Genomic DNA, 12,072 nt, shown 5'->3' with positions numbered 1-12,072 from the left:
CAATTAGATTTCGATCACACACAATGATATGCACCTTAAATTGACTCGGATGGTCAAAGTTATTGAAATCGACCTCCATCTCGATGGCGTGATCGAGATTCTGCAGGAACTGTCGTTGAAACGTTACAATTTCCTGGATATTACCAAACAGCGCGTTGATCTCCGCGTTCGACAGGAAGGTCTCGCGTTTAAGGGGTTCCAAGTAGTTCTCCAGCAAATTATTTAAATTCTGCAAACACAAACAGGAAGAAATCCATTAGACAATCGCTGTTAATCTGCTTTTACGAATAATTATATATTATCGTAATTCAAACATTCAATTGTCATTACCTTTACGTAAGTCCGTTCAGTCTCAATCAGTTCTAAAATCACTTTCTTCAGCTTCTCAGCGTCGCTAAGCTGCCGGCTCGGTGTGAGAGCCTGCGAGTGGGAACTGACGACGCTTCCGGTGGGACTCGACTTTCTGGTCTCACCTGGAGAACGGCAGATCCCTGTCACTTGTTCGGCAGTCTTCAGGAGGTTCTCGATTTCGAAGGAATTTGTGCGCGAGGACTGCTTGTTATCCATGTGACCGGCCGACGAACATTCCTGCACAATGTTCTCCTTACCTGCAACAGCAAAGAGAAAATCGTGTAATGCAAAGTTTATATAATAATTATATTAATGATAAATAATAATTGTTTTCATGTGATTTCTATGTATGTTATTTAGTTGTACTTAAACGCATAATTATAATATTTGTAACCATAATTTACTATTGCAAAAAGACAATATATAATTTGAAATAAAACTTGTTAGAAAAATTATAAACAGGCACAAACAATTAACTACTACATTACACGGATTTAAATCTAGCTGTATGAGAAAATTGATTTTTATTATTTAAAACCTAATGTTGCTTATGCTGTTTCACGTTATATTTCGTCGGGGCAGATCGTGCTTCAACTAATAACGACCGAATTAATCGCATATCTTGATATATCCCTTTGAAAAGCCACGTGTGTTTTCTGTATCGTGATCTACTTTTGTGGCCTACACGCTCGTTAATTTAACGAGCTCATTTAAAGAAACAGCGTAATCTTCGGTAATAACAGTAATAGAAACAGTGCTTAATGCAATTCCTCGGAGGATAGGACGAAAGGACTCACTCCATCCGGGTGCCGGCACAATCAGACCGGAAATCATTTCTTCGCTGATTACTGGCGGGTCGGTGGGCGGCGGCGGGCAGACCAGGCTGTCAATTATGTCATCGGTGACTCGCATAATGCCCGTGAGATCCGGCGGCTCCGTCCTGGAGGATCGCATCATCATGCAGAGACCCACCTCTTCCTGCAGAACGCTCTCCAAGTACATCATATCCAGGTCACTTACGACCGAGCCGTTGATTATCATAATCTCGTCGCCCTTAATGATTCCTGAAAGCAAACGCCACGTGAAACTGTGCCCTCCCCGGCGAGGATTTGCGTCGGGAAAGAATATTCGAGCGTAAAACTTTCGTCGGTAACAAAATGTCTGTCGATGATCGACAACGGTAGATTGAAAAGATTAGCGGAATTATTACTGTGCAAACAATCCTTATCGTTGACGTTGAAGAATTTTTAGTTTACAGATAATCGTCCAAGTACTTTTCTCACCGATGCTCGTAAACTCGGATACACGCGATAGAGTAAAAATTAGCGTTCGCGACTACCATTTTATAGTAACTTTCGACTGACATTGTGTGCGTCTGCCTCGCGACGTGTCTGCGAAGAAGACCAACCGTTCGGCTCGCTATCTTTCGCAACTATAATAAGTTGCTCCCTTCGGTCGTGCTTGACGAGCAGGCTGCCCTGATAAATTTAGACACGATTTGCGGAAAGGCGGCGCTAAATGTCATTCTGATTTGTTCGCGCCTGCGGCCCTAAGATCGTCCCACCCCCGGCGTGTGCGCATATATATTTTCATTATATATACATTTCTTTTTTTACGCGCATTATGTGCGCTTCATTTAACCGTAAGCACGAGACTCCGCTCGACGAGCGAGCGACGAGGCGCGGAAAATCGATCATTTTTCAATGGCGTCCTTGCGCATCCTGACGCCGACGCCAGGTCTAAAGAAATTAATACGGTCGGACCTCGACGCAAGTCGTCTTCCAAGACGTCCACGCAGCAAGTTAAATCTAGAATGGAGATGCGTGGTGGAATCCCCTAACGCGACCCCATTTTCACCCCCTTGCTGCCATTTGATATATTAGCGTGATACAAACTTGCCGGGATTTCAAAATTCGTTCATCTCCTTGCTCTTTTAATCCTCGTAAAGAAAAAAACTGAAGAAACTTTTTAATTAATTTCATACATTACTTTGAAACTTTGCCACGTTAGATTAGTCAGTTATACAAAGGATCAACGACGCTATAATAAAAGCGGATAATAAGAAAAATGTATCGCTAATAAATGACGAGAAATAAAAAAGACCTTGTAACGATCGAAACTTCTAATCGTTGCGCTCGAGGGACGTTTATTTTAGTTGGACGTTGTCCTAGATAAGGGGTGCTTACCGTTTTGCATGGCGACGCTCTTGTCTTCCACTCTACTAACGTAGCAGCAGAGCTCGTCCTGCCTATCGGCGTTTTCTATGAGCTCCGCCTCGACGGAGAAGCCCCACATTTGCTCTAAAGTGTTTCTTTGCAATTCCACTTGATATAAAATCTTGGCACAGACTTCCACGATTTCATGCGTATGCAACTGCGCGCAGCAAAAAGAGTTACGTTAAATGTCTGCTATGAGAAATCGCTGTTAAAAGTCGCGACTTCAATCACAACAGTCGATTTAAAACAAATGGAGAACGATAATCTTCTTCAACAGCGTAAAAATTATTCTCTCTATTTGACCCGTTCGATTCTTTAAAAATTAACTTTGCGATATACCACGTTTTTAAGTGCTTTCCCAGCGCTCTTTTGTAAAATTATTTGTACATATTAAATTATATTAAATTGCTTCAAAATTTCATCCTGCTCAATTAAGTCCGAGATAATTGCAATACTTGAAATTACTTCCAGTGGCAAATAGCATGAAGCAGTAACGCCTCATTTCGCCTCGATAATCTCGAATTTCCAGCCTGAAATTTTTGCATATTTAGAGATTAGCCTCCCCGAACTTACATAAGTTTCTATCAAATCAGTCCTAGGTGGCACAAAGTAGTTATGGTCCTCCATATCCCGGCGCTTCTTGACGCGCACAAAGTGCTCCATCGGATTGAGATTCTTCCTGGTGCACGCGCTCGCCAGGAACTCCTCCACGGTCATGGCGTCACGCAGGAACACCGAGACCAGCTGAAACAACGAGCGAGAAACGCCGGGTCGCGTTCGCCTTACCCTTATCACACTCTAAGCGTAAGCGGAATAGAATTTCGATCAACTCACCCGATGTCCTGACGATCGTACCTGATTTTCTGGCACGGACACCTTCACGCTCTTCTCCTCGTCCCTGGACGAGATTTGCAGCGACCGCCTGCTGGAGCCGCTGTTCGATCTCGACAGCAGCGGCGGTCGTCTCTTCGTTGCTCCGCGACCCGCCAATAAATTATTTAGCAGGGACGGGCTACGCGCGCAGATAAACGCGTGGAAGGACGACACGTTGAACACGCTACACGAGATACCCAGCATGTTCAGCGTTAGCTTCGTGGCGCGAGACACGTGCGTCAGTAGACTCTGCGGGAGAAACGGGAGTTTACTTAGTTTACGCCTGGACCAGGCCACTCGCTAATCCTCTACGTTGTCGCTTTCGAAAAGAACGGGAAAAACTTTTCAATTTATAAATTTACGAGACTTCTTAGATAATGGAACCGCTGGTTGCCATCCGGAGAGGTGTGTCTTCTGCGAAAGAGGTGCCGTCGAAAAATGAATCCGTAAAACATTCCAATACAAGTTTTCGTTATCGCTCATGAATCGCAGTCATCAAAATCGCTTAACTGCAACGATCGCGAGAACGTTAATTTATCGGATATTGCATGGCCACCTGGTCCTCCCTTCCTCCCTCCCTCTCGCCTTCTTGACGATCGATATCACTCATAACGAATGGCGCAAATTACATGAGCGTGACGCAGATGGACCTCTAACGAATCCTGATTGCGTGTACGCTGCGGACGAGAGAGAGGCGATTTTTTTTCCAGCCAATTGCAGTAACCCGCCGCGCAGAGAGATTGCAGCGCGTAATATTGTTTACGGGCGAGAAGTCGAGGGAGAATCGGTTTTTCCGCGAAAGCTCACAGCGTTCCGTTCGATTGCAATTGGAATTGAGCGTAATGCCGGTTCCGCATCGTCGCATTCGACGACGATCGACGCGCGTGTATGTGACAAAATAGAATCAGCTCGACGACACGGTCTTCCGAATTCTTCCCCCTCCGAGATAAAACAACGCTTGCGCGAAAGCGACTGTGCGAGCTGACAAGCTTAAATTATCGGAAAAGATAAAAACATATATCACGGATAAAAAATATTTGTGTAATATCAATTTTTATATAAATTCATTTGTTCGTGAAATCGTGAAGGAAGTATGATAATATATTCTTGCGAAATATGAAATATTCAGAGTATGAATGAGCGCGATAATTTAAAAAAAATACAGTTATGCGCAAGGAAATATTATTGCAGGAATGCAGTGTCACTCGATAATCGTAGCATGTATATTAGAGAGAATTTTTCCCTGCCCAAGCAATTGCGTCTGTAATAGTGTGAAGCAATTACGGAGCAGTGTATCTTCTGGCCGGTCTACGAAGCGTTAAATATTCTATATTACGCTTGGTGCTGACGTTTCAATGAAGCTGGTGGTGCTTACCTTCGGATTGGGCAGTTCGCTGCTCTGCAAACTGGCCATGTAGCACCGCAGGCGGAATTGCTCACAGTGGAGCCGCTCCAAGTTCTCCTCCCACTGTACTATTTGATTGTTGATCTGCTGCTTGGTATCGACGTCGGAAACCACCGATTGCTGAAGATCCGCCATGTGCTTCATCTTGTGGTCCTGCAAGCAGCAAACACGATTAGCATCCCCCTTTGTCCATTCTCTTTTCTCTTATTAAAAATTGTGTCAAGTTTGAAAATGAAAGTAGGGCGATTAAGAACATTCGATCTTCGCCGGAAGCTCACAGCAATTCTTGCCAAGTTCGATAAAATTGATAACAAAGCGATTGCAAGAATGCTTCCCTACGTTCGGCTATTCTTCTTCTTTCACGCGCTCCTTTCCATTTATGTCTGTCCAGACACCTTCGACGACAAGCTGAGCCGGACGAAATTATATCGACCGACTCGTATTCTATCTACGTACCGACTCGATCGCCTTTTCCAGACGGAAGATCTCCTCCTGCAGCAGATGCAGCGTGCCGGTCTTGCCGCGATGACGCGCGAACGCGGCGGCGCACGCCGAATGAATACTGTTCACCCAGTTCTCCAGCTCCACTTGACACGGCGCCTAAACACAAAGCGAACACACCATGTTTCTCCACGAGCTAAAACTTCATCTCCCCCGTCGGCGGACTTGCCAAGCTGATCGATCGTCGACCGCCACGTCGCTCACGCTTCCGAGTGATTTAAAGTCGCGGCAAGCCTTTAAGTAGCGGCAGCGGACTATTAAAAGTTCGCCGTGTTGCGTGACCGAGGAACGAGTTCGCGAGACCGGGTTAATTAAATACACCTAGTTAACGATTCGCGCGGTTAATGCACTCTCGAGGGTTACCGGAGTGCGCAGGTCCAATTGTGAACCGGTGCAACTATTCCCCCTGATTTAGAAAGAAATTCTAATTCTGCGTTGCCGTTGTACTTGTAAGAAATACGCAAAAAGAAAACATAACGGGGCAAGCTGCACGATCTCAACACTTTCGGATATTCATTTATGTCATGTATGAAGTCCCGTGATAAAGCTTTCTCGCAAGGATCAATCTTGGCTGTGAGAATGAAAAGGAATCTAAATCCTTGCGGCTACAGAGCAGCGTCCTTTACTGAACAATTTAAGTTTTTGGCAGTTGAAATGATCATAAAGTATGAATAAACTGTAAACTTCAGTGGATAACTGAAGGAAACGGATTTGTGAATTAGCTGATCACGGCTAAAGGGTCGAAAGTTAGAGAGAGAAAGCCAGAACGCTCGAATGTACGCGGAACACATAACACGGACACCTTGGCTGTGAGAATGACGCGTGACTCTTACACGCCCCCGAATTGATAAGGGGATCTCAACTGAAAAGAAACGAAATCCGAAAGACCTCTGATATTCCCGTCCGATCTATCCTTTAGGCTGGAATACACCAGAGCCGTCAAGGATGGAAACAGCCTTAGACCGGTATTCATAGTCAGATCTTATATTCAAGGCCGTCTTAAGATCACCTTTCGATACTCCGTAGCCAATAAAATGTTCCACACAGCATCTTTAGATAATTTTAAGACGATCTTGAATGTAAGATCTGACTGTGAATACCGGTCTTAGATCGGAGGGCGCCATATAACCAACAGAAGTCTCGAAAGCTTACCAATACTCAAAATAATGTGAAACCAGTAATGGCGACGCAAGAAGTAGGGCGGGTGCCCTCTCGCCTCTGTAAGAAATCGCACTCGATTCAATACTTTGTGTATTATTTCGCGCTTAGAAGCAACCGACAAATTATACTCGAAGCGACGAGAGATTCAATGCGACGATACGAGATTGTATGAACATCGTTTAAAGAAGCACTTGTCGTCCGTTGTTATCGCAATGAAGAAGTAATTTCAAGTCAGCTAGCGCTCCGATTTTTTCGACGTACGATTTCATGTGTGAATCGCGCGATAATGTCGATCGCTGATTGTTCACAGAGAGCGATCGTGGTTTCTTCCCGTATTTGTCGCAAACGCGTCTCAAGAAAGAACAATACGATCCGCGGACCGATCCGTTCGACTGTCGCCGCGTGAATGACAGGCACAGTGAGAATAGACTACGACCGAAGTGTTTACGGCGCTCATTTCTCGGAACCGGCGCTCGGCGTTCGACGCCCGATTTCCAAGAACCTCCGCGATTGACAACAAACCTCAATGATCGACGAAATTTTAAACAATTCACGAGGATATAGTCTGAAGAAACTTATGCTGCAATTCTAAGCAAAATCGTAAGACTCGTTAATTGCTTTCGTATAAGATTCAGAAGAATGAACTTTATGAGTGATTTGCAATTCTGTGCTTGCACGTATATATTTTATATATATATTTTTTTTGACGAGTGACCGTATGATAAACGCATAGAATCGCAGCTTACTCGTGCATTAGTTCTCACGAGTCTCACGAAAACAAGTAACGAATCGCACGATTTTGCACGAGTCTCAGATTACGGCATTAGTGATTAGACGGTGCACTGCTTCTCCACCTTGATCCTATTCTACGTCTGGCTTCAAGTTTAATTGGCGTTATTAGTTATTACTATTTGCGATAATATTCCGCGTTGATTAAGAAGCTGGTATGTAAAAATGGCAAAACTGTGTACGGCAAATTACTGCTGCTTCTACAAATCTAGTTTTCATTTTTCGCGGCTCCGATTTATTTAAGTCCCCGCTATTAAAAGTTTAAAAAGTGTAAAGGGCGCTTCATTACGGAGAGATCTTTTCCGTGTACAAGTCGAGTATTTTCTTTGCCGTTTCTGTATTTTTTTAAATAAACGGATTACGAGGCAAAGTCGCGGCGAGACTCTCTCACCTGGAACAGATAGGCGTCCCCGAACGCGGTGCTCAGGCAAAATACGTAATCCCTGCGCGGGTGCTCGGGGATCGGCTGCATAATCGCACCGTCGACGATGATCAGATGTTTAGGTGCGGCCTCCATGGCCCTGCTCTCCTGCGACTCGCAGGGGTAGAAGAGGAGCGTGGTCCCCTTCAAGCAGACGTAATAGCCCCTCCAGCCTCTCTTCTTGGCCAGCTCGATCTGATGCTTCTTGCGCAGCAACCATTTCTTCACGCTGAGATATCTAGAAATTCCAGGGCGTCCTCTCAGTTTCTCTCTCCATTTCAATTTCATTTCTATTACTTGTAATCATATTACAATTTCTAATTGGTATTGCAATTATATTAAAAAATAATTTTATATTATTTACTGTTATTTCTATTGTTTGTTCTAGATTGGATTTCATTTATTTCGAGATTATCGGCTTTTTCATCGAAAATATCACGAATAATAATAAAATATTATATTTATTATGTAAAAATTTTCTTCGTTCGCTCGTCGTAAATTAATACGGACTACCATATAGATATAAACATGTGCACGCACAGCGTACGCTATATATTCTAGAAACTGCAAAATATATAATTTAGAATTTTCTTTATATGGCCTTCGTATATCTGCGCTAATACGCGGGAGATCTTTATATAGGTTCTCCGAAGGCTCATTATTTTTAAAGATTAAACATTTTGAAGAATGCAACAGCACGAAAGACACGACGAATAATACATACCCCGCCTTCCGAACTGCGCCGGTGCAATTGAACGAATTTGCAGCCGTGCCGCCGGTCTGCTTCCGATAGGGCGAATGTATACCACTCTCGCCGTCGTCATCGTCACTGACGGCGGTGGTGAGTGACATCCTATCATCGTCCGACATCTAGAAAATACGTCAGGCTTTATCTTCAGCTGCGACGAACGCGCTTGTCACTTGTGAAAATCGAGACAAATACGGACGACTCCGCGTCAAATTGGACAGCGGGTTAATCGATTATTTCTCGTTCTTTTCGACTTCCTTTCGTACACTTGCGCTTCGTAGGAAGCTGCGGATCTACACGAGACTTTAACATTGTAAGTTTCGCGGAATCGCCCGCACGCGTGAAAACGAACAGTGTGTCGTGTATAAGAGAGGGTGAAAATGTGCGTAGAGAAAATGTACGGTGCAACTGCGATAGGGTGATAAAGGATATGCAAAGATAAGATCTAGCGGATTACTGATAATGGCAGGATGCTTTATATGTACATAATTCATCGACATTTCCTCATCTATCTAAAAGTGCACGTTTGGGAATTTCAAACATGGATTGTGTCATACATACATATTACTATTTACAATATATATATATTTTTTTTATCAATCTATTTACCGATTCATTAAAAAAATGTATCTCAAGATTATATGATGCGATTTACTGAAATTATTTGGCTGCATTTCCGTCGTATACAACCATGTAAAATCTGTAGTTTAAATGCGGGCAATTAATGATCAATTATTAATTAGTATTATTATAATCGAATCAGGCGATTACTGCGGATAAGTCAAAGGGCATGAAATTAAGAAGTGGGGCATTCGCATTGTACGTACAAATTGGCAGTGGAGATGCAAAGAAATCTTATAGCTTTAATGAGCGCATGCTACTCGAACGTGGCAACTAGTATCGATGCAACTTGAGCGGGACTCGTTTACAAGTACTTTGCGCAAGAAGATCGTCTCAATTTCAAGAGCTAACACGCGGGCGTACATGCCAGAACCTCTACTTTACTCGCATTATGCAGCAAAAAGACAGCCGCGTCGCAAATGCAAAGTGCAACGTTCTAATAATTCCACTGCTTTCGCTGTCCATCCCCTCGTTATTGTCGCTCATTTGTCGCTCGTTTACCGTCTAAGACTCTTGACCGATTCTCAGCTCGAGTGTGACGCTTCTCAAGAGACGCATGGTTGTTTCATTCCTAAACTTAGCGAAACGATGGCGAGATGAAAATGAGATGCGATATCGAGTGCGAGAATGAGTGCGAGTAGTCAGGGGGTCGACGAACGAAAGTCCAACGGAAGTGGCGTGTTCGGAGGCGCGGACTTGACTCGTGTCCTTTCTACCCTCGCTTCTCTCTGGCCGAAGCGCATGCCAACAATACGAGCGGTACTCGGCGGTGCGATCGTCGCAACACCGGGAGGGGAAAGAAAACAAACAGAGATATACTCGGAAACATATACAATATCGAGAGAAGCATTCCTTCCAGAAGAGATATAAAGAGATTCGCGAATCGTGTCCTCTACCTTTTTCGTAATATTCATCATGCCGCGGAGCCTCTCGCGTATCCCCCTGAGGCTCTCGTCGGCCCAGAAACTTACGACTCTTCTGAGAAAGTCGGCGTTGCACGCATCCGCCGTCATGTGCGGATGGTAGTGACAGTAGCAGCCCTCCTTGAGCAGCCTCATGTTGTTCTCCGCGCTTCCGTTGATCTTCAACATTATCTCGCGTCGCGCCACGCTCAAGCCGTCGATGTAGCGCTGCGCCCAGGCGTTCAACGCCCCGTTCACCAGCCGCAGTAATTTGTGGTAGTACCCCTCGCCCGAGCCGTACGTCACCTTCTCCTGCACGTTCCGGCAGTTGAACCAGTACAGCTTGCGCGTCTCGTTAATGCATATCACGCTGATCGTGTGCCTGCGGCACCAGCAGAAGTATTTCCAGCAACGTCGCTGATGCTGCGTCTTCAGGTCCGTGTAGCAATCGTCACTCGGGTCCAGCAAGTCCAGGGTGCTATTCGTACACTTGATCGACCATCTCGGCTCTACCATCATTCGTCGTTCGCTCTCGGCGGTGATAGAACGAGGAAGAGACGCGGAACCCGCGGCTAGGTGTTGGCGGCGGCGGTGCCTACGACTGGGACGACCTCAGGATGGCATCCCTAGCTTCCCGATCGCGGTGCGAGACAGTCTCGTCGCCGGCCATGGCGTCCCGTTCCACCCCCGGCGGTGTCATTATTGTCTCGCGGACGGTAGAAGAAAATATCCACACGTGGCACGATGAGATATTCTCGTACGATCGATTGTCGCGGTGCGTAAGCTCGATGGTGTCGCCTCGAGACACGCTCTTAACGGACCTTCACGTCGACGTCCTCATTAAAGTCTCTCGCGCGATCGAGTATCGTGAATGCCAGCTGCTCCGCCGGAATTGCAAGTCGCAGAATCCGATTCTCAAACGTTAGATCGTAAATATGCCCGCCGAATAAAATATAAACGCCCAACCGGCACACATTCCCGGAAAGTGGAACGACAGTGGGACAGCCGCCGTTGATCAGGTCCTCTCGAGCTCGCCGCGAGTTTACGAGTTCGGGGAATTGGAAAGCTCGAGATTTATCAATAGAGTCCTCTATTTTAAGGCAAACGTCTTTTGCACTGTTTAAAATCAATCACGGCTCAGAGAGAGATCCCTTAACGCTAACTTTACTCGACTACGGTCTAATCTAGCTATCCCGAGAATCCAAAGCGTGGGCGATGACGCACGGAGAAGCACGAGCGCGGTAGATCCACCGCGGGTGTTCGCAGGTACTTGTATGCAGATGAGTTCTCCACTGGAATCCTCGAGATTTCCTCGAGAGTCCCGAGTAAGAAGCGCACAGCGGGAAGTATCGTTGTCGACGATACGGGCTGGACGATCGTGGACGACGTCACTCCAGCTCCCGCCTTCCCGGCGAGGGGGCTGATAATATATATATATATATATATAATTTTTCTATTTCTCTCTCTCTCGCTTTCTCGCTTATATAATAGAAACGAACTATCCATAGAAAAATACTCTCTCGCTCTCTGCTTAAGTATACATATAGATATACTCTCTGAATGTTGATCCTCGCTCCTCTCCAGCTGATTTCCCTCCTTTCCCACGTATCGCTATAGGTGCCCTCTCAAAGCATCGATTTTCTTCTCTCTCGCGGAAAAATGCGCTGTAAACCATCGTACGCTCCCTCGCCCGCACCTTATCTAATCTCCAACCTCGTCCCAAATATATTATCTCAATCTTTAACTGATCCCCTTCTCGAATATACTCCCTCGCACCTTATCTGATGATCTCTTCCTTCGCGCGCTCTATCAACTAAGTGTCCCCCTCGCGTAGCCTTTGTATCGGTAAGTCAGTCGTTCGCAGATCGAACTTTGATTCTCTTTGATTCTCCGGAAGTCATTCCGCGGCGGAAATCAGCCTCGGGATGATCATTGACGCGGGGAGGGAGGGGGGGCGGGGGAGAAGAGGATCCAGGTACCCGTGACGATGTTGCCATCGTCGACGCGCGCCGGCACGTCCCGACCGTTTTGTCGCCGACCTCACACGTGCGGCCGAATTCCGTAGGCGCGTAGGTGTCCCTGAG

General features: G+C 45.6%; 1 protein-coding gene across 6 annotated transcripts in view; it reads right to left on the bottom strand.

Annotated features, from left to right (window-relative positions):
• LOC105560991 overlaps positions 1 to 12,072 on the bottom strand; it is a 41,584-nt gene that overhangs the window by 12,100 nt on the left and 17,412 nt on the right. For 5 of the 6 annotated variants that reach the window (XM_012010587.1, XM_012010591.1, XM_012010592.1 and 2 more), the window contains 10 exons: positions 8,442 to 8,587; positions 7,688 to 7,955; positions 5,302 to 5,445; positions 4,816 to 4,998; positions 3,402 to 3,689; positions 3,141 to 3,311; positions 2,538 to 2,724; positions 1,149 to 1,415; positions 331 to 608; positions 35 to 229 (listed from right to left, as the gene is read on the bottom strand). In XM_012010587.1, the coding sequence (XP_011865977.1) occupies positions 35 to 229; positions 331 to 608; positions 1,149 to 1,415; positions 2,538 to 2,724; positions 3,141 to 3,311; positions 3,402 to 3,689; positions 4,816 to 4,998; positions 5,302 to 5,445; positions 7,688 to 7,955; positions 8,442 to 8,587 (2,127 nt within the window). The remainder of the gene's footprint in view (positions 1 to 34; positions 230 to 330; positions 609 to 1,148; positions 1,416 to 2,537; positions 2,725 to 3,140; positions 3,312 to 3,401; positions 3,690 to 4,815; positions 4,999 to 5,301; positions 5,446 to 7,687; positions 7,956 to 8,441; positions 8,588 to 12,072) is intronic. The other variant, XM_012010588.1, reaches the window with a different exon arrangement.

The sequence above is a fragment of the Vollenhovia emeryi genome, unplaced genomic scaffold (genome assembly GCF_000949405.1).
Source record: "Vollenhovia emeryi isolate VEMERY1.0 unplaced genomic scaffold, V.emery_V1.0 DF939215.1, whole genome shotgun sequence".
In the NCBI taxonomy this organism is placed as follows: Eukaryota; Metazoa; Arthropoda; class Insecta; order Hymenoptera; family Formicidae; genus Vollenhovia; species Vollenhovia emeryi.
The sequence above is the reverse complement of the archived record's forward strand: the minus strand, read 5'-3'. Positions and strand labels throughout refer to the sequence as shown.